The sequence below is a fragment of the Phalacrocorax carbo genome, chromosome 2 (assembly GCF_963921805.1).
Source record: "Phalacrocorax carbo chromosome 2, bPhaCar2.1, whole genome shotgun sequence".
Taxonomy (NCBI): Eukaryota; Metazoa; Chordata; class Aves; order Suliformes; family Phalacrocoracidae; genus Phalacrocorax; species Phalacrocorax carbo.
In genome coordinates this window covers 61,669,201-61,692,686 of record NC_087514.1, presented here as the reverse complement: position 1 = coordinate 61,692,686, position 23,486 = coordinate 61,669,201, and the positions used below count along the sequence as shown (strand labels likewise).

The 23,486-nt window shown below is 38.6% G+C and overlaps 1 protein-coding gene across 1 annotated transcript in view; it reads right to left on the bottom strand.

The window, feature by feature from the left end:
- CCDC102B (coiled-coil domain containing 102B) overlaps positions 1 to 23,486 on the bottom strand; it is a 198,271-nt gene that overhangs the window by 125,832 nt on the left and 48,953 nt on the right. Inside the window, exon 5 of the mRNA XM_064445450.1 lies at positions 14,861 to 15,070. Coding sequence (XP_064301520.1) covers positions 14,861 to 15,070 — 210 coding nt within the window. The remainder of the gene's footprint in view (positions 1 to 14,860; positions 15,071 to 23,486) is intronic.

Below are 23,486 nucleotides of genomic sequence, written 5' to 3'. Positions count from 1 at the left end.
AAAAAAAAGAAAAAGAAAAAGAAAAAGTATTTTAATTTCAGATAGAGAAATAACTTCAGTTATCTTACAACAACTATTATTTTTCTTCCTCACAAATTTTCTGAAACAGAGAAAGACAGAGAGGTCAATATCCCTAAACTGAGAAAAGCAAAGCATACAGGAAGTGACGGGGTCAGACAAGAGGTGTTCAGCTCTATAAATCAATATTTATGCCATTTGGAGACTACATGGCTCCAATGTACACTAATGTTAAGGATTGTTTTTAAGCAATCTCTTGACAAAATTACTGTATCTGATAACAATATAAAAGTTATTTCTGTTATCTTCTTTGGCTCAAAACTTAATTTTCTATGCAACTCTTAAGACTTGGGGTGTTGCTTTTTTTTTTGTTTGTTTTTTAATAAGGATTCAGTGAAGAAATATATCCTTTGAAAAGCAAGGAAATAAAAATGGTAGTATAATTAACAGACAATCCTCTGTAACTAAGAGTTTAACCAGAATTACATGGACTAAGTGACTCCAACGCTAAGTCAAAAGAGCACAAAAGGCAATTATTGAACCAAAATCAGACTACTTCAAATTAGATTACTCTTTCCATATACTGGGATAAACATAAAATAAAAAACAAACCACAAACAAGCAAAAAGGAATAATAAGCATTATGAGCCTTTGCAGAAAGACATGTTTTCTATACAAACTTGGCTAAGGGGGTCAGAAGGTGACAGGGCACTTCAGGGACAACTAAGCCCATGGTCTCCTCAACAAACATAATAATCTGAGATAGCTGTCTGGAACGTAATGAGGTATGCACAGCACAGCAAGACAAGCACAAGATATTCCAACCACCTACTGCTGGCTGTTTAAAGAACTGAAATTTCCAAAGTTGGTAAGAAATATCACAAAATACAGTTCAAACCCATGAGTATGCATTTTGAAGACAGATACTGCTGAAGAACAATCCCTTCCTCTCTCTTTCCAAGACTGTTAAAAGATGCCCAAAACTGAAGGCTGAATTCCTGAATTAGCCTCTCTTGGCTTTTTAAATTTATTTTATTTTTCTTAAAAAGAAATTTGATGACAAATGAATTTGAAAGTCTGCTACTTCAAAGAAGTCACAAGTCAGAAGTTAATCAGAAGAACTAATTTCAAATATTCAGTAACTGTAAGAAGTACCTCACCGAGACAAGCTTAGAGATATTCCACATAGGGCCAAAGTTTCTGCCTTACTTAAAAGTTTAATCACTGAAACTGTCAGATTTGACAAGCTGAATTTAAAGGAATGAAACTTGAACTGAGCGTCAACACACTTTGATGCATACATCTCCCTTTACCAACTAACAACTTATTCATGAGACAAAAAAAAAGCAACAACCAGCAATAATGTAAAGAACATATTTCAGGAATGAATAAAATAGTAGGGGAAAAAAACAGAATTAGAATCATAGAATCGTTTAAGTTGGAAAGACCTTTAAGATCATTGAGTCTAACCATAAACCTAACACTGCCAAGTCCACCACTAAACCATGTCCCCAGGCACCACATCTGCACATCTAAATACCTCCAGGCATGGTGACTCAACCACTTCCCTGGGCAGCCTGTTCCAATGCTTGATAACCCTTTTGGTGAAGAAATTTTTCCTAATATAGAATCTAAACGTCCCTTTGCACAACTTGAGGCCAATTCCTCTCTTCCTATCACCAAAGAATTAAAGAAAATCTGCATTTTATTTTTATCACAGGTTTTTGGGAATGCTCTGAAAACACATGCAAGTCTGAGAATAGGGCAGAAAAAAGTTAAATCTATTTCTCATAGGTATATTCTGGGGTGGAGTCTACCATATTTATTTCAACAAGGGAACTATATAAAATATTGCATCACATGATATACTGTAACTAAAACAATAACTAAGATCTCTATAACTAAGATTTTAAAACCTGGCACTGATTTTGAAAAGATAAAATAACACAGGCCAAATAGGATATGAAGAACTATTTGCAGAAATTATAAAAACTACTGTTAACCCTTTTTCTAATGAATCAACAGCAAGAAACCTGATGACCATTGCACAGTCAATATGAAAAATGAAGGAAAGGAGACCTACTTGAATTTCCTCTATATTCACACAAGAGAAGCATGGAAATAATCCTGTGTCCACATTTTATATAAGGTCTACATCATAAGACCTGTCTCAAACTGAACGTTGTCATGAAACAAACAGACCAAATGGGTAGTTTAAAATCCCTGGGAACAGATACCAGTTAAAGAATCTGGAAGGCCTAGAAAACAGCTAGAATGAAAACAATTTTTAAAATGCTTCAAGAGGGGATCAAAAAAAACAAAGACCCAATATTTGTAACAGGTAAAGTGACATTCTTAATTACAAGTAAGATGACACATGGACAAATATGATATACTGAAGAAGAAACATAACAATTCTTGTGCAAGAAAACTTAGGTCTTACAAATCTATTTCAGTTTCGAATGAGCCAATAAATTGACCCTGCTGGGTCAGAGGTCTGGGCAGGCCTTCAAAAGGCATTTAACAAAGGCCTTACACAATGGTTCTTACAGAAACTTAGCTGACTTCAAAAAAGCAAAGACCCTCAGATGCTGGAATACCTAGTTATTAAATTAGAAAAAAAATAAGGAAGAAGGGACAAGAAGAGAGGAATAAATGACCAGTTTCAATGCTGTAGGAAGATCGTTATCGGTAGATACCCAAAGGGAACTATGTTTTGCTTTTGCCACAGAAAAATTAATCAAAATTATTTAGGAATCTAGGTAAATACATACAGAAACAAAGATACTAGGGGATTAAAACTGGTAAAGGCCTTCAATCTTGGTGATGAAAAGAGAAAAAATATAAAATCATGAAAATCAAAACAGTTATTCTACTGACAGAGGTGCAGCTCTGAGATTACTATTATCACTAAAAATGAGATCTTATAATTATAAATGGTACCCTTATTTAAAAATACAAGCTTTCTATTAAAAAAAAAAAGAAAGTGCAATAGCTTCTTGTGCACCTGGCAGAGCACAGGGAGCTGAAAATGTCCTTGACCAGCGTAAGCACTACTTAGCAGCAACTAAACCATCTCCACATTATCACCACTCTTTCCAGCAAAAATCCAAAACATAGTCCCATACCAGCTACTACGAAGAAAGTTAACTCTATCCCAGCTGAAACCAGGACACAGTATAAAAGTAAAGAGAAGATTAAGAGTTGTTAGGAAAGGAATATTAAGCATAGCAGAAAATATTCCAGTCATACGTTAACATGTTCAATAGCATATTTCTGTTTACTGTTGTGTCTACCCCACACACACCTTAACTACATACGTTTGGAACTGGAAAGTCAGAGAAATAATAATAAGCAATTAATGGTAAGCAGTTGCTGGTGTATGACAGTTCAGTCGGAGCAGAAAAAAACAAACTGAATTGACATATAAGATCCTGGAGTGGATGGAATGAAGGAAGAGGGAACTGAATTAATTTTCTGTTCCAATATCATGAAGTTGTAGATGTAGATTTAAAGCAAACAAAGTAAATACTTCACCCAATGTGCAGCCAAATTTATAGTTTTTCATGGCAGGCCATAGTGAATGTTAAGTACTTACAGTTGTTCAAAAAATAATTGAAAAATCACAGAAGAAATATTCAGTAAGAAGTATTAGAGTTGAAAAACACCACTCTCACTCTGGGACTTTCTAAGCCATGAATTGCCAAGAAACCGTAACAGTGCTCTGGGAAAGTATTTTTGCTCTGCTCTTACTAAGTCTTCCATAAATATCCTCTTTGGTCAGTGTCAGAAAACAGATACAGGGCTAGATGAACTTTTGTTCTTATGGCGTGCAAGTACTCTCATGCTACTGTGCCAAAAAAAAAAAAAAAAGAAGGTAACTCGCATTTAAAATGAAGCTTCCACAAGTGGAAAAGAGAGAGGTGGTTCAATAAAGTTGAGAAGTTAACCTTTTCTTCTTTTTTCCCCTTAGTTTTTCATTTGTGTAATCTAACCTTTGGAAAGCTATGTACAGAAAAATGAAGAAGGGGGAAAAAGCTCAAATGCTGGCTTCATAAATTTCTTAAGAAAGAAGAGATGAAATAAAAATTTTTCTGAACTGCAAAAACTCTCTTATTTTTATAAATATGTAATTTACTGCTTAATGACAAGCTTGAGTGGAGATGTTGCATGTTATAAACATCTATAACTGCAAGAATTATATTCAAATAGGTGTTTATCTCCCATATGCACTTCAAGATATTCAGTCTGTTACGGATAGCTTCCACTGACTTTCAAATAGAAGACAACACTGACAAATTCAGTATAAAACAAAGGAAATATTCCAACTGGCATAGGTAATACTTTTTACATTTCCATGAAAACAACCGGTTTCATCACTTTGGTCTTATCACGGAGGTTGAGGTTGAATGACTGAAGAGATCTCCTCCAACTAGACCTATTATTTTATGGTTAGAATATATCCCTTTGTAAACTATCATATTAAGATATTCATGCTGTTAAACCTATTTTCTGAAAGCAGCGGGCCAATACTGAATATGTACCCTTAAGTGAAATCAAATTCTTGTCCCTAATTAAGGAAAAATACAATCTACACTAGATGTTTATACCCACACATCAGCAAACCCTGTAGTTTTTCTGGTTTTATCATTGCTAAAAATGTGTAATTCAAAATTTTTAGACAATCTTTGAGAAATTTATCACTACAATTTACAGACCAATTCAGGAAGTTAGAAAATAGGAGATAAAATATTAAACTTAAGTAAAATAATTGAAGCACACTAGTACTCTTGAAGTTATGCCACCAGTCTCATGCAAATGACAGATTCATTTTTAAATCTGGTTTTTGACCTTCAGCTTCTTCTTGTCAGGAATCCTGAATTAAATATTTTTGAAACTGGAAACAATTTGGTGAGGAAAGTACAGAGTGCTGAGAGTTAATCCATGCTAGTTTGCAATCTAGTGATTTTTCCTTGTTATTATTAAACACCAGCATAATTTGCTAACAGAAATGAACACATCTGTAAAACTCTCCTTTTATTTGTTTTTAGCTCTACACTTTAGTGGGTTTTCTAAGGACTTGAAATTAGCATTTCACCAGAAGAGTAATTAGAAAAAAAAAAATCATAAAAAAGCAACTGTATCCCAAGTGGCAATTCTGACAAAACATATTGCTTTTTAAAAATCTGCTAGGAGAGAAAATTGTGCAGTCAGTACTGCTTTACCATCACAATAACCAGCCCCAGAGGTTTGCATTGAAATAAATATGATTCTCCATTGGATGAACAGTGCTAAATGAAGTATCAAAGTGTTTAACAATAATACCATAATTATGTCTTCTCTTGAGTTTTGTTCTGATGAAGAGTAAAAAATATATTAGAAACTCAATCCAAGAGATTTGTGACACAAAACCAGGAATGAAGCACATGGCAATTAGTATAAGCCCTTACTATTCAAACTTCTCCCACATCATCCAGGCAAATTATAAAATTCCTCCTCTGTACTATAGTGCCTCCTCGAAACACCTCTGGCAGATCACATACATTCAGAAAGTAGGTGGACAGATTGCCATCTACTGTGGTCGCTGTTCACATCGAAGCAATTTGCAGCTTTTTTGTATTTGGCCATATTCACACCAGTAAGTCAGCACAGAAGCTCGTAAGTAGACTGCTGAGGCCCAGGCACAAACACAAGAGCCTTGGTTTTGCCTGCTCCTATGGCCCTTAATCCATGTGTGGGATGAGGCCATCCTGGAATTGGTCCAGCCCTGCCACTCCCTTAGGGCTTGAAGCAAGGATCGTGAATATCTGATGCAGAGCTTCCCACATAGTTTCCTTCAGAAGAAATTAAGTGTGCACAAAATCACTCTGAACTTAAGCAATACCAATTCAAGGGGGAATGATGAGGGAATCTGCCTTAAAGCCACATTACTTCTTTGAACCAAAATGTTGAAGTAAGTTAATGCAGCTGCAGCATTTGTCACCTTATCTTATTCAATTTCTTTTTTATCAACCACTTCTTTAATTTTATTTCACAACTGTAGTTGTGGTTACGGCTCAGTCCATAACAGCACCTTCCTGCCACTCCTTCCTCCTTACGCCGTTCCCCCACTCCAGCGTGGGGTCCCTCCCATAGGATACAGTCCTCCATGAACTGCTCCAGCATGGGTCCTTCCCACAGGCTACAGTTCTTAAAAAACGGCTTCATAATGGGTCCTTTCCATGGGGCTAGTCCTTCAGAAAAAGATTGCTCCATCTTGGGCTCCCCATGGGTTACAGCTCCTGCCAGGAGCCTGCTCTTGTATAGACTCTCCACAGGCTGCAGCTACCTTTAAGGCACGACCACTTGCTCTGGCGTGGGGTCCTCCATGGGCTGCAGGGGGACAATCTACTACACCATGGTCTTCTCCATGGGCTGCAAGGGAAACTCTTCTTCAGCACCTGGGACACCTCCTCCCCTCCTTCTTCTCTGGCCTTGGTGTCTGCAGGTCTTTTTCTCTCACGTTTTCCTCGCTCCTCCCTATCACACACTGCTGCTCAGCATTTTTACTGTATCTTAAACGTGTTTTCACAGAGGTGCCAGCAGCACCACTGATGGGCTCAACTTTGGCCATGGTAGGTTCCTTTTGGAGCCAGTTGGATCCAGCTGTGTCTGGCACAGGGCAGCTCCTGATCTCTTTTCACAGAGGCCACCCCTGCAGCCCCACTGCTATTAAAACCTTCCTATGTATACCCAATACAGAAAATTTTTCAAATTATTTGCATAAAAAATTTAGTGATTACTACTTTTGAAAAATCAAACCTGAAACATTGATGATTTAAAAAACATCTTGCTAGGTCGTGTTAAACTACAATGGTTGCATCTTAAAAATACATGTTGTCCATCATTCTATTTTTAAAATCTATGGATATTTTTCTAAGAACGCTATAAACTTATCATATTAAAGTTGGAAATTAAACTTAAAAAAAAAATTAGTCTATGCATCCAGAAACTCCAGTTTAGCATTTTGCACTTAGATTCTGTACAAGTCCACTAGAAAATATAATCAATTAATCAAATATTTAATAATCAGATATGTACAATAATAATTAGAGACAATACAAAAGAACAGTTATTATTCCTCAAAATTAGTTTGTAAGTTTGTTTCAATGTCATAATCACAGACAAAATAGAAAGTCTCCATAAACAGCATGTTTTGGGTACTGATCTATATCATCAACAAGGGTTTTTTCTTCATTTTACCCCTTCCTAGATGAACCAGTTAGATCCATTTAGTATTTGTTGCCATGCTATTTGCCAAATAATACAGCAATTAATTTAAACAGTATTCTCCATTCCAAATAGTACAATCAATAAAACTGCATAGTAACAATGATCTCAATTGTTTCATCAGTTCTGCTCATCTTGTATAACAGAAGTTAACCTTTCAAAAGCTGCATATGGAAATAGTTTAAACCAACATACTGCCAGCTAAGAATAATATTAAGCACTCACATTTTGTGCAAAACATAATATTAACTTTTGTGTTCAGAACTTCAATTTGCATGATTTACTACCATGAGTGGCAAGAGTTTGCACAAATTCTGTATTCTGTGGAGGTATACATATTAAAGAGCAAGATAACTGCCAATATGAAATAATTTAGACAAGGACATAAGGACTTCACTTCTGTATTTTGATACAATTTTTAATCTTACTAAAACTATTATTAAAGAAAAAAGGTTGCCATTGTTCATAAGTTTTAAAAGTATAAATCATCCATAGATCAATTATTAACACTGTATATTGTTCTAAACAACTACAATGAAACTCCCAAATCATCTCAGAAATACAGGTTTTGGAAAAGCTAGGCTGTCGGACAACCATGCTTTGCTCTGGAATTCATTCCTGGTGCAGCGAGCAATTTGTCAATGGAGGGATAGTTATGGAAGCACAGTTGTGACCCTTCTCCCTTAGGAATGGAATGGGCGAGGGAGAAGTGGTGTGAACCCAAGGCTGTTGTGGAAAGGGTAGAGAAATGCCATGGAAACAAGCAAGATGGCAGAGGCAAGGGGACCATGTGTGCCATACTGGGTGCCTGCCTGATGCAAGCGCAGAACCAGTATAAATATTTTAGGCAGGTGGAAAAGGATAATTCTGAGAGTCAATTAGAGATCGAATGCTTAAAGGCAGAACTACAATGCGAGAGAGAGCGGATATGTTTACTACAACGGAAGATTGAGATTATGTTAACCCAAGTGAAAAAGACCCCCCCAGTGTTGTCCAAATTCAGAAGTTGATTGTGGGAACAGATCCCAAGGATTGGGATGGGGATATCTGGGGAGATTCTGATGAAGCTGGTGTTGATGAAATGGAGGAGGTAGAGGAAAGGGATATAAGACCTCTTATCAAAACAGAGAGACATTCGGGCTCATGGGGTGGGAATCCCCAAACTACTGCCCGTACCATCCCTGAGCTCAGTGATTTGCCAGTTAAGTTTTCACACAAACTGAGTGAGACAGAGATGGAATATCTATGGCATGTTTCGCTTACTGGAGGTGATCAGATATCATTGAGTGATGATGAAGCTCGAGGTTTTGGGGGACCCGGTGTGTTTCTAAGTGATGGGCCAGCTGGCAACCATTCTATAACTTCTCGGGTGGCTTACTGGGCTAGTAGTATAGACCTCAAAGAATGAGGGGAGACTATTACCATTCAGATAAGGCGATTGTCGGAATTGGCAGAAGGGGTACAAAAGGCTGCTTGTATACAGGCAGTGTATGAAAGGAGGCAGCAAGGCATACCAATGGCTGCACCAGTAGATCCTGCCCACCTCAGGCTTCTCGTTAGGCGGTTACCAGATGCTTTAAAAATACATGTCCAGTCCCTTGGAAAGAGAATTCAGAGGGCCATATAATGCAGTTGACAGAACCCCCTGAATCTGCCTGCACATGTGCTGATGTGGGCCGAAACACTGCATAGTACAGTCACCCACAGGTGTGAAACAGGGTGGACAGACCCAGGTGGTGGTGCAGATGGGAGCAGAAGGGTCTGGCAAGCCAGCTGCAGGCCTCATCCTAGATGCCCCCCCACCCACCCTGGGAATCTGAACCCTTCTGAAGTAAGTCGGATCGAGCTGGTGGTCCGGAGAGGACTATCTTGTGGCAGAAAGCGCTGGGGCCACCTTGAGCGCTGTTACATGGGCAGGCGATGGAGCATATACAGAAGCTAGTGGAATTACTGGAGGGAAAGACTGGGAACATATAGAAGACACCAGCGACAGCCCCAGGATGGGAAGTTGAACCCTTTTGTATCTTTGCAAGGACAAGTGAACTGAAAAGCTAAAAGTTGCGGTCTGGGGTTTGGGCCGCCCAGTCTGCTTGGTAAATTCCTGTCAATGGCCCGCCACTAAGGAACCTTATGTACATATTCCTGTTGGTTCAAAGCGGGTAAGTTCAGAGTTTTTTATCAACACAGGAGCTCAAATTAGTGCTCTAAACAGGCAGCAGGCAGACAAGCTTGGAATCAAACCATTGAGAAAAGCTATCAATATAGAAAGGGTAACAGGTGCAGCAAAGAAGTGTCCTTTAGCCTGAGCCGAGTTTTGGCTGCCTGGGGAGAAGCAGATGACAGCTGTGGAGGTTGCTTTGAGCCCTTCTAAGGGAAACATGTTAGGGTCTGATGTCCTAGCAGGTAAGCTATGGCACCTCCCCAATGGCAGCTTCAGCAGCTGCAGAGTAGGAGCTGCTCACATTCAGACCCTGCAGTCCGCTCCCACACTGCCACCATCCAAGGTAACCTGTGTTTCCCAATATCCCTTGCCAAGCACAGTGAAACTGGGAATCATCAAAATTATTACTGAGTTTGAAAAAAGGCAAATAATCAGCCACGTTCATTCTCCCTGTTACTCCCCAGTCTGGCCAGTTCGCCAGCCAGACAACTATTGATTATTGGAAATTGAATAGCAATACCCCACCAAAACAGCTGCTGTCCCAAATATAACCTTGGTGGTGACTGCAATACAAGCAGCAGCCCACCCGTGGATGGCAGCCTTAGATGTCAAAGACATGTTCTTCGTGATTCCCTTAAAGAACGAGGACACATCCCAGTTTGCCTTTATCTGGGAGAGGACCCAGTACACCTTCAGCTGACTTCCACAAGGATACAAACGCTCTCCCACTATCACTCATAATGCTTTGGCTGTGCTCCTTGACACTGTTAAAGTGTCACTGGGTGTTCACATATACCAATATATAGATGACATCCTGGTGGACAGAGACAGTAAGGAACAGGTTGGACAGGTAGCCAAGAGTATTTGGAACTTATTGAGGGAAAATGGGTTAGATAGTCCACCTTCCAAATGCCAAGGCCCAGGGCAAAGAGTCAAATTCTTAGGGGCTTGGTGGATAGTGGAAGCTATCACAGTACCCGATGATGTCCTATTGGCCATTGATGGGCTGGAGACCCCAGACTGCAAAACAAAATTGCAACATCCACTGGGCACACTGAAGTACTGGAGGAAACACATACCTGGTGATTGCCCACCCTCTGTATGACTTGCTTTGAAAGAACAGGAAATGGGGTTGGACCCCACAACATAATGTCTGTAAGGGATCATAAACTTTGCTAACTGTCTCAAAGCTTGTTTGCAATGAATCTGGGTGAACTCATTGCAAAACCTCATAACAGATTAACCAAACTCAGAACAAATAAGAAACAGACACCCAAACCCAGCTTCAACTGGAGTCAAAGGATGACCACATCATCCTGGGGGATGTGCCTAGGCTCGGGTGGCCACCCCCACCTGCCAAGGCATGTGTTGTCCACAACAAAGGATCACAGCATAGGCTTCTTAAACCATCAGTTACAAGAAGACAGCAAGATGACCATTCTCTGATTCTATGACCATCCAAAACCGAGCGATGTTAGACTTAATCCTATTAAAGGAGAAAGGTGTATGCGGGAGGCTGAATCTATGGGTAGACAACTGTTGCATGCACATCCCAAACATTTCAGTGCCACTACAAGAACACTTGAATAAGATTAAGAAAGTAGCTGAAGACACAGGAGAAATTGCCACTGCACTAGGGACTAATTGATTGGGGAAAGTTTTCAATGTGTTTGGATTTTCTTTGTTGGGGTGGCTAACTAGCCTCCTTCAATCTTTGATAATGATCATAATTACGATTGTTGCAGTTTGTATTATTATAAGATCTATTAAGAACACCATAATGAAATCTGTGTCCACTGTGAAGTTCACTCCCTTAAAACCTGCCACTGAGACTAATGCTCCTCTAAATCCCACTTGTGAAACTGCCATGCCCCTAAACCAGACCCATGCAATTGGCAATCCCCCACCTGAGGGAACTTCCCGGGATTGAGTGCCCTCACCTTCTTTTGGGTGAGTGATTTCTTCTGGATATATCCGTGAGTCAGCCCTCGCCCTCTCCCTGGGTAAGCAAGTCTACCTTCTGGGTACCCAGGAGAGGGAGATAGTTCCCCTTCGTGAGTGTGCATGTGTGTGTGCGTGCACTTCAGACCATCATTCTTGTGTATTCTGGTGTAGTGATAATACCCTGACTGACAACTGAAACCTGTTATGTGTTAAATGTTATCAGAGGGTTGACTGATTTCAGTTTATCCCTGTTTCTCACTGGTTTTTGCTGTGGTTTTGGCTGTTCTGTGAAATAAAGTTGTTTAAACTTGTCCTTTGTCTTAGTCAATTTTAGTGTACCTCTGTGACAATTCCATAACACAATACCCATATCCCTTATGTCTACTCGCTAAGCTGTATTAATTCAGATCAAGATGCACAAAGATCTTTAGACATCTGTGGCTTCAATCTCACATATGGTCCCCTTTGCTAACCTAAACATCCAATCACCTATATTTTACAGCAATCATCAACCTTATGCACTCTTCTAACGTTGCATGTAACATGTTATTTTGTTTGAACTCAAGCTACCATCCCAGAAAAAAAGGCTCCCAAATCTGAAGTCAAAGCCAGTTGTTTCAAGTTATTGATGGTATTAGAGCAAATTAGGGGCAGTTTCAGAAATTAGAAAGGCGCAACAATGACACCTGGATGTCGCTACAGAGGAACAGACAGGTCCCACCTAAGATATAACTTGAGTTAGGCTGGAATCCTTGAAAAAGCCACTCCTTCCTTAACTCGTTTTTCATCTAATGGCAGCAGTAAGGTTAAAAATATGGTAACTAACTCTACAAATCCCTGCCTTCAAATACTGCTGGCCAGATCTCCAATGCCATGACTGATCTGGGGATGCACTCTTTGTAGTGTTATTTTTCTCAGATGGCTGTTTCTATCTTACTAACATTTTGCTGCTGTGAATACAGAGTTCACTGAGGCATTAAGGACTTACACATTCCTCCTTTCCTCTAATATTGTTGACCTTTTATTTTACTCGTGTTGACAATGGGGTTTTGTTGTCACAGAATGTTTATGGTGGTACCACTTGCTCTGCCTGCAGCCAGAGACCAGGAGCCCTTGAGACAGGGAGCAAGTATGATTAGGATACTATGGCATGCCCTGGCAAAGAGTCCTGACTGGAAATACGGCTGAATACTACAGGACTACTCAATCTTGGTGGTGATGCACCACAGAACATGGTTCCCACCCCAAACTGAAGAAACTGCTCCTGGCACAACAGATGCCTCAGTTCACAGCTCTGGATGGAAAATGCTTCCATCAAGTTCATACTATCTCCCCCTGTGGTTGGGGCAGGCAGAAGCAATATCATTGCCTGTAGATGCTGTACTCCAGTCAAGGAGCTCTGTCACCAAGCTGAAGGAATGGACCAACAGGAACCTTGTGAAACTCAGCAGTGACAAAGTCCTGCACCTGGGAAGGAAGAGTCCCTTGCAGTAATAGAGGGGTGGTGGGTTTTTGAAAGTAGCTGTTGCTTGGAGACTAGCTGGGCATCGGTCTGCTGGTGGTGCAGGACTGCTTTTGCGTAACATTTTTTTCCTTCAATTGTTAAACTGTCTTTATTTCAACCCATGAGTATTTTTCTCGATTTTGCCCTTCCAATTCTCTCCCCCATCCCACTGTTGGGGAGTGAATGAGGACTGGGTGGGAGCTTACCTGTCAGTTGGGGTTATCCCATTAGAAACAGGCTGCCCAGAGAGGTTGTGCAGTCCGGGAGGTTTTTGAGACCCCACTGGACAAAGCCTTGAGCTACCTGGTCTGACCTCAGAGCTGACCTTGCTTTGAGCAGGAGGTTGGACTGAAGATCTCTGAGGTCCATTCTAGCCTGACATGTTTTGCAATTCCTGCAATTGCAATTGATCTGCAGTTCTTGTGAATCAGAGAGAGAAACAGCTGCAATTCAGTCAGTTCCCACCCTAGTCTTTGGATGGTAACTGTTACCAATCCACCAGATAACGGATTACATAATTACAGTTGACAGTAAAATACAATTTTTAATTTTATCCTTTAAAATGGTAATCAATAGCTTTGAAGACAATCTTATCCTAAAGTGATCAGCTATGAAAAGGTAAACACTGCAGAGACATTCACTTTTATGATAAGGAAGCAGAGACTACTAGGCCCTGTCTTCACCTTTTGACTTTTCTAAAAAGATGTGAAGTTGTGTGAGTTACAGGTGTGATACTAACAGACAGAGCAGATCACAGATGTTTAATATTCTATGAAAGTAACATTTGAAAAAACAAACAAAAAAACTCCAACACATCCATGTAACTAAAAGATATTTGAAATACAGTAATAAGCTTTAGCAAATAAGCATCTCTCTGGCCACATCTCCAATCTCAAATTACTTGCATTACAAAGAAATAATGAAAATGCTGATATGATATGGTATGATATGATGTGATATGATAGGATATGGTAAAACAAATACCAGTAAAGAAAGATCCAAACCAGGTGTTTGTTATTGAAAGTATATTATAAAAGTAAGCTACATGTGTGAATTGCAATTTGCTGCTTCTGAGCCTTCACAGAAATATAGGAAAATCATAGAATTGCATTTAAAAGCAGACCTTAAGTACAGAACCTCTCTCTTTTAATCTTTTCCAAGTGTAACTATACCCCAAATCTGGTCCTAGTTCTCAGACTGCCATTATTCAACAGTAAATGCACATAAATGGCATTAAATTATTTGTTATTTAGGCAAATAAGAATGTTACTGTTTCTCACTGTCAAACTTGTAATATTGTCCTGGTTTTAGCTGGGATAGAATTAATTATGTACATTTACTGATTGGTTGGAGGGTTTTTTTGCTTTCTCATACAGCTTTCAGAGTCTCAATGAAACTGGGAGCCTTCTGGATTGCTACTTAATTATTGGCATAGAAAAACATAAAATAAAGGAAATACCCACAGCTAAGAGTCTCTGAATAATTTATCACATCATTTTTAGCAGTACAATAAGGTTTAAAAGTGAACAAATCTTTAGAGGAATAAAAAATAAGAAATAAGGTTCTTCCTTCAGTTCTTGCTTCCTTAAGATGAGATTCAATATTCAGCAAAACAAAGAAATTTCTTGTCTCACAGCTTTTTTTTGCTTTGACCTTCACCAGGACTCTGTAACTACCAAGGTTTACTTAACCACTTCTGTTCCTCACAGTCTTCACTTTTGCTCCCTAGTCTTGTCAGACTTGTAATTTCCCCCAGTCCTTTTAAAAATTACATAATATTTCTTTCTGTTTCTGTACCCTACAGAAATTCAAAGTCACTGAGTTCTAGTTGTCCAGGCCTGGTAATGCAGACAGGGCTGCTCTGTCTTGAGCAACTCTTGTTTTAGGGACATATATGGACATTATGAAGTAGTAATTCTTTTTGAGAATGCTCCCCAAGTAATCAAACTAAGCAATGCACATACCTTACTTTTAACAAGCAGCTTACTTCGTGCATGTTGATGATGAAAACTCAATTTAGTCAGTGTTGTTTTATTTTTCATCTCCAGAAGTCCCTGAATTTCTTTTACCTGCAACTTCATTCTTTTGTTCTCTTCTTCCAAACTTTGCTTTTCTGCTTTAATTGTCTCTCTCTTTCCCCATTCAGATGTATTCTCAAATGGCATTCTTTCCAGCTGGGAAGGGTTGGGTAGGGGGAAGAACAACCAAAAGAGAGAAAAAGAAAGAGGAATAAGATTATTTTAAAAACCTGTCCTTTATAGGGTGAGGCTAATGGCCTCACCCCAGAGTAAGGTGGGCATCTTAGAAATCAGTCCAAGGTATGTCTTCTGTGTTGCATAAAGTTAAGGACTTGAAATTGAAAGGAAAAAAAACCAAGAGGTACATTAATTGTACCTTTACAAAAGTAAAGCATAGGTGATGTTTTAATATAGTAACTGATAACTAAATCTTATTTCTTTCCCTGCTATTTATGGAACAACAGTATTAAAAAAAAATTAACAGAATTTGTTTTAAATAACATTGAGGATGATTTTGGTCTGACAGTGTCAAAGTTTACTTTTTATGCCCCAACATGAAAAATCAGCATGTTTTTAGTTATAGCCTGTTTACAGGAGGAGAAGGACTATAATGAACATTAATTAAACTGAAAGTTCAAAAGTATGTCTTCAGTACTGGAAACCACTATCCTAATAACCAGAGGAAGGATTTTTAAGTTTTCACAATACTCCATTTCTTGAGGTCACAATTAATAGTCTTAAGAGAAATACTGTCTTTTATGGCCAATGCTGTAACCTTATTTTAGAATAACCAAGCTTTCTGCATTCATTTATCTAATCCACAAGTAGGATGAATTAAATACATCAACAAAAAGCCATGTTACTATGTCATATAAAGTAATTATCTAATAACTGATTTTTATTTACTCTTCAGAGACAACTAGACAGAGGTTTTGTCAAGAATGTATGCAATGTTCCTGAGATTTCAGAAGAAAAACTGGTAAAATGAATTGATCTTCACAGTGCTAAACAGGTACTAACTGATATTTATCAGGAGATTATTACTGACAAGCACTTACTATTAACAAATTGTTATTAAATGGTATTTATAAGAAGATTAAAAGATATTAAGATAGATTGAAAATTGTGAAAATGAAAGATTCCCATTCTTTCAACTGAGATAAAAAAGATAAGAGAAATGTTAATCCATAAAAGTCAAAATTCTAAGAACTTTACAATTTTTGGTTCTTTGAGAACTCAAATTGATTATTTGATAAACATAGAGACTGACAACACTGCAAGGCACTGAAGAAACAGGATGTCTGTGCCAACAAGGCTTTGAAAGAGCCAGGGAGGTGTACTTTTTCAGATATTGGTTACTTTTATTTTAAAATCAATTTCTGGCAAATAATGAAAAGCTACTGAACATGAAGCAAAGAGAATGAGGTGTTACAGCATCAGAGACACATAATTCAGACCCTGTGAATTGTAACAATGTGATTATCTAGCTAAACCAAATAGTGAACTTGTCTGTTCCCACCTTATTACTGAGCAAATAAAACCAGTTAGGAACTGCATAAAGTTGAAGAGGTTTATTCAGATTTTCAGAGGAAAGTAGAAATGGTTTTTGAGTCTTTCTAGTTTGGATAAAGATTATATTCAATGGAAAATAACAAGTGATTGTTTACTAATAATGATAATATTTTTTCCAGATATTTCTTTAGCTAGTATTCTATATATGATAAACTAGAGGATTCCCCAAAAGAATGAGTAAAGTAGGGGGAAGAAAAAGGCTCCACAAGCTTCATCTTCTCATGATAAAGAACAATAAAAGACAAACAGCAATGCTGATGTTTCAAACAGTTTCCAGGTATAAATCAGACCCTGACCATAAGCTTATCCATTTGAAAATGAGGTTTGTAATGTCCAAAGGCTTACATTATATAGGCATGGGCAATTTATGAACTAAAGTTGCATCTAAACACTAAACTAGAATAAATAGGAAATCAGAGACAAAAGAACTATGACATTACAAGAAAATACTTCATTAGCAAATTAGTTACAGCCATCTCCAAATTCCATTTCTAAGCCAATGCACATGTGGCATGACAATCACCAAATGTATGAAATTTAAAAAGAGCAACTGGCAGATTGTCTACTTGGGACAGGGTAATCCTGGTTATACGTATAAACTGGGAGATGAGAGGCTGGAGAGCAGCCCCACAGAAAGAGATCTGGGAGTTTGGGTTGATGGCAAGTTGCATATGAGTCAACAATGTGCCCTGCCAGCCAAAAGGGCTAACCATGTCATGGGCTGCATCAAGCACAGCATAGCTGGCCAGCCGAGGGAGGTGACTCTCCCACTCTATACTGCACTGGTATGGTCCCACCTCGAGTACTATCTGTAGTTTTGTCTGCCTCAACATAAGAAGGACATTGAATTATTAGAGTGTGTCCAGAGGAGGGTGACCAAGATAGTGAAAGCTCTCAAGGGAAAGATTTACAAGGAGGGCTGAGGTCATGTGGTTTGTTCAGCTTGGAGAAGACAAGGCTGAGGGGTTAATTCATCACAGTCTCCAACTTCCTCAAGAGAGAGGTGATGATCTTCTCTCTCTGGTGACCAGTGACAGGACATGAGGAAATGGCATGAAGCTGCATCAGGGGAAGTTCAGATTGGACATTAGGGAAAGGCTTTTCACTGAGAGGGTGGTTGGTCACTGGAACAGGCTCCTCAGGGAAGTGGTCACGGCAGCACCAAGCCTGTCAGAATCCAAGGAACATCTGGACAATGCTCTTAGTCAGATGGTATAGCTTTAGGTAGTCCTGTGAGGAGTGGGGAGTTGGACTCGATGATCATAATTGGTCTCTTCCAACTTGAGATATTCTGCGATTCTACAGACAGAAGATGAGTACCAACTACTTCCCTTAGAAAAGTCAATTGTCAAAGAGTTAAAAGCTGATCAGATTATGTTTAAAGGCATTTTATTCTACCAACAAACGACACTTCCTCAGGCTTTTCCTTCTTATTATGGATTATTTTCTCCCCTTAATAAAGAAAACAACAAGAACAATAAATTAACAACCTTCCCAACGCACACATGCAACAGAATGCCTAAAATCTTGGCCAGTCTTAACATCATGAAACACTGTTGGAGGGTACTATTTGGAGAGAACTCTGAAACAATTCTTAAAGTTAAAATGGTCCTTTGATCTAATATTAGGCAAACTAGCAAGTAAGAAAGGAAGATATTCCTTTCATACTCTGTATCATATTGGCAGACTAACAGGGAAATAATTTTAACTTTTTAAACGATTATACTATTCAGCAGTTGGCTTTACATTATGGACTTGATCTTGTATGAAAAGAATTTACATGGCTACAAAACTACAAGTTTTTGGGGGTGGTCCATCTGGGTGAAGAAAAATACAACAGCATGAAAGGCCTATGTATTTTATATTCATACTACCTCACAGTATTTGGAGGCTATTTACCAAGCAAAATTCCTTAGAATATGATAAACATCTGTACTGAGATTAAACAGGGAATCAGGGAAGGATAATTTTGTACCCTTGGTTTTGGACTTGGGAGTTTTTTTGACATGGTCTACCCACTGGTGACGGAGTACAAGATGTTAACTCCAGTACGCAAGACAATGTTAGATTCCCAAATGTACCTAATAAGGTCTTTAAAATCTATCCACTGAATTTCTGTAAAATAACTGGAAAAGAAGGAATCATATACCTTTATTTAGCCCCAAATCTTTTTTTCTCCTTCCTCAAATTGTGCAGATTTATAGTTGTTCAAATACCATCTACTGGACTACAACCACAAAAACTGTATTTTTCTAAATAAATATGCAGTCATAATGTCTTACGAGTACCCATGAAAGATTTGAAACACAAGAAAACCCTATGTTGCTACAAAGCATCTGCCAAAAAACACAACTCAAATTTTGAGACTGAAAGTCCACCTTTTCATAGTGATCAATACCAATCCATTTCTGGCAGACTTCAAGTAGAAAGAAATCACAAAGCCACCCAAGACTGAATTTCAGTCAGGCAATTAAGCACAAGATGACTTCCAAACCAAGATCTGAAGTAAAAAATAAATTACTTATTTCTGTGTCTGTAAAATTTCAGTTGATTGCACCGAAGATGTCTACAAGCCCTAATAATGATAAATTTATGATATTCAATTATTTAATATAACATACGCATTAAAAACTCCATAATAAAGTCAGAAAAAATACAAACTTGTACAAAATCATGACTAGACAATTTTGGTATCATTGATTTTAGTATAAATCATTGTCCAGCAAAGTACCAGAACTCATTTTCTGAAATACTAATTTTCAGACTGTTAGCAATCAAGGCTGGTTTGTTGTTCATTAGAGTTCTCCTGAACTATACCTTGCGCTTATTTCAAATAACACTCTTCATATAACACTCTCATAGAAAGTATTCCCTCTCTTTTTCCTCTTAGGTAAAGAATGTGCAAAGTGAGGTGCCAGATCCCAGCTTTCAGATTTCAAATCAGAATGCCAACTTCACAAAGTCATCATGTGTAATTGTGTCACTCTGAGCTAAAAAGATGATCAGCCTTCTGCTGAGTAGACAGAATTTGTCTCTCATACCTGTGCAATGCATTACTAATCCAACCCATACCCCAAAACCGCTGCCAGGGCCCTTCCAGCTCCAAGAGTTCAGCGGCAGCACTCAAGGCCAGCTAGCTGATATGAGCTGTTGTAAAGAGCCCTTGTAAAAAGCTGCAAGACTCAACAGAGGGAAGTCTCTCTCTGCCTCAGGACTGCTTTTAATCTGAATATTCCACACCCCATCCTTGATGGAGCTATGTTGCAAATATTTACACATTTGCATTTAAAACAGACAGGAGAGGTTCATATGAATGTAATATAGATTGCAGAGAACAGCTTTGATACCCTTATTTTCTAATGAGGAATACAGGCGTTCCTGAACTGACTAGTCTCCTCTTTGTATATGAACTTTTCAACACATTTTGACTTGAATCAAATAAAATTATTATGTCTGAATTTATATTTTAACTCATTTATTGGAAAACTGAAATATTGTTATTAAAAAGTTAATGAAGGAGAATTTATTAATTTTTAAAATATGAAAATAACTGAAAATTACTGACCAAGTTTTAGTAGGTAGCATCTTTGCTGAGTGTGCTGGTTTTGGCTGAGAAGGGGTTAATTCTGTTCACTGTAGTGCCTGTGGTGGTCAGGGACCTTTCCAGCTTCCCGGGCTCTGCCACATTGGCAGGAGGCCGGGAGGGGCGGGGCCACAGCGGGGGCGGCTGACCCCGACGGGCCAATGGCAGGTTCATTCCATACCATGTAACACCACGACCAGTATATTAAGGGGGCAGTTGCGGCTGGGGGGGCACTGGCACATGTGGTTTATTTTGGTGGTTCATACCCTGCTGGGTTTCGTGCCTCTCATTGTTTTTCTTTCCATTGCATTTTTGTTGTTGTTTCTTTTTATTTTAATTATTAAACTGTTCTTATCCCAACCCACGAGCGTTACCCTTCTGATTCTCTCCCCCATCCCACCTGTGAGGGAGTGACTGTGTGGGGCTGAGTCGCTGGCTAAACCACAACAGCTACTTAATCTTCCTAAAGAATGATGCACACATTTATTTTCATTGAGACTTAAGGAATATTCTTTTACATTACCTTTCCTGAATTTTGTGTTCTATATTAATAGATAAGCTAACGAAGTCATTAAAATTTTTAAGCAGGATACTTCTGGCATGCAGAATAATGAGCATGTGTAAAGATACGTGTTGATATTTGCAGAACAAAAAAACCAAACAAAGAAAAATATTTGTGGCTTACAACATTTGCCCAATGGCATACATTAATCCAATTTTACTTATCATTTGTTACTCAGTCATATTTGCAAAACAATTTGAGCAATTCTTAACTCTTTAAGCAGTGTGGGTACTTCATGTATTAGGTGTGAGAAATATTTCCTTGTTAGCTATTTGTTCCATGAATTAGCTTCACTCTTTTAATTTAATTAGGAACTAAAACATCTTAATGGCTTACTGATTGATCATGACAGAAGGAACAGTCTGCTCACTACAAAGGCCTCAGAAAACCTATGAATGTACAGTGTTACGCTTCTAGTTGTGCATTTGAATCCATAAAAAGAAAGTTGGGCCAGTTTTACATATATTTTTAAAAAGTGAGTTAGAAGTTACACTGTTATATTATTTTGATGTTTGCCTTACTTCAAAGATGAAATACAGATATTCACAGCAGTAATATCCTATTCAAGAATCACACTACTGTTTTTCTGATTGAAGTGTGACTTCACATGACCAAGTGCTGGGTCCTGCACTTGGGTCACCACAACCCCATGAAACGCTACAGGCTTGGGGAGGAGTGGCTGGAGCTGCCTGGCAGAGAAGGACCTGGGGCTTCTGGTTGACAGCTGGCTGAACATGAGCCAGCAGTGTGCCCAGGTGGCCAAGAAGGCCAACAGCATCCGGGCTTGTATCAGGAATAGTGTGGCCAGCAGGAGCAGGGAACTGATCATGTCCCTGTACTCAGCATTGGTGAGGCCGCACCTTGAATGTTGTGTTCAGTTTTGGTCCCCTCAGTACAAGAAGGACATTGAGGTGCTGGAGCGTGTCCAGAAAAGGGCAATGAAGCTGGTGAAAGATCTGGAGAGCAAGTCTTATGAGGAGCAGCTGAGGGAGCTGGAGTTGTTTAGCCTGGAGAAACGGAGGTTCAGGGGAGACCTTATCACTCTCTACAACTACCTGGAAGGAGGTTGTAATGAGGTAGGTGTCAGTCTCTTGTCCTAAGTAACAGGTGACAGAACAAGAAGAAATGGCCTCAAGTTGCACCGGGGGAGGTTTATTTTGGATATTAGGAAGAATTTCTTCACCAAAAGGGTTATCAAGCTGCCCAGAGAGGTGTATGAGTCACCATCCCTGGAGGTATTTAAAAGACATGTGGATGTGCTTAGGGACATGGTTTAGTGGTGGACTTGGCAGTGTTAGGTTTATGGTTAGACTCAGTGATCTTAAAGGTCTTTTCCAACCTAAATGATTCCATGATTCTATGAGTTGTATTTTTAAGGAAGAGGTGATGGTACATTCATATAAAACCTATAAACTTAAACACTTTGGGAAGATGCTTCTCTATCATTCATGTCATTCTTCCAAAGTAGAGTAGGGAGACTACAGCAGAGAAAAAAATCAGGTCTGCCATTAAGTAAATAAGAAGCAAAAGTAAGTATTTCATGATCACTTTACTGTAATTTTGTGAAAAAAATCTTTCAGGATTATGGCCTTTCAGAATGCAGAATTCACCCAAGTCTGCTTAGCCCTCTTTGAGATGTTGTAAGAGGGTCTTTCTATAACTTGGTGCTTTAAGTTCAGGAAAAGATTAAATGCAACAACTAAAGACAATGCTAGGTGATAAATCAGATTTTTGAGAACATATTCCTCTCATTAAACAGTGAAACAAAACAAAACAAAACAAGCTTCAGGGATCTGTTTCCCTCTAGAAACAAGATTAGAATGTTTTTATCATTTGAAAAAACTCACCAACCTTATTTTCCAATTATGAGCTCCCTGCTTTTAGAGAAAGTAACTTTCTCATTTTAAAAAGGAAGAAAAAAAAGTAGTTACATATGCTGATGGACTCTGTAGATTGTTTCATAACTGTTATAAATAGAGCCTCTCTTGAGGGACCTACTGCCCCTCACTGAGCTTGAATGCACCCCTGGGATCTTTGATCTGCTCCATGCTATATAGTTTCAAAAGGCTGAAAATCACCTCATCCATTGTGCAAGTAACTTGTGCAGACCTGGTTTCCTTTCCACTACACAGCCACAGAAAATAAGTGTTTTGAGACCTAACACAGCAAGATGAAGAAAGCAGCTAAAGGAACTTTTCTCAGTAAGGAAGTTGAGCCAGGTGCTATTGAAAATGCAACACAAGGTGAATGTTCAAAAAGCGTTAGCTGTTTTGGAACAACCAAATGAAGTTTCTGTGCATATTTATGTGCATATAAAGTACATACATGTATGTAGATGTGTATACACACAGACATGTTTCTGTGTTTCTTTAAAGGGAACTTGGCATTTTTTTTAAAAAAAATTTTTTTCCCTCTTCATTACATGAAAAAAAATTTGGCCTTTAAATTAATCTATTGCTGCCCTAAAGTCTACTGTCTCTTTTCACTTTTCACAAAAAAACACTTCACAGGAGCAGTAATATTTATTTTTCATTTTGAAATTTATTACTTACACACTTACATAATTTATTATTTATGGTGTACATTTGGGGTTGTCCTGTGCAGGGACAGGAGTTGGACCCGATGATCCTTGTGGGTCCCTTCCAGCTCAGGACATTCTATCATTCTACTGAAAATTCAATTTAAAAATGCAAATTGACTGAATAGCAATGACACCTCTCTCACATCTACACTGCAAAGGATTTCAGAGGTCATAAGTGTATTTTAGATGCTCTTGGGTGGAAATACAGATTCTGATTTAAAAGGAATTGAAAGCAACAAGTGAAAGAAAGAACTTGCAACTCAATGTTACATGT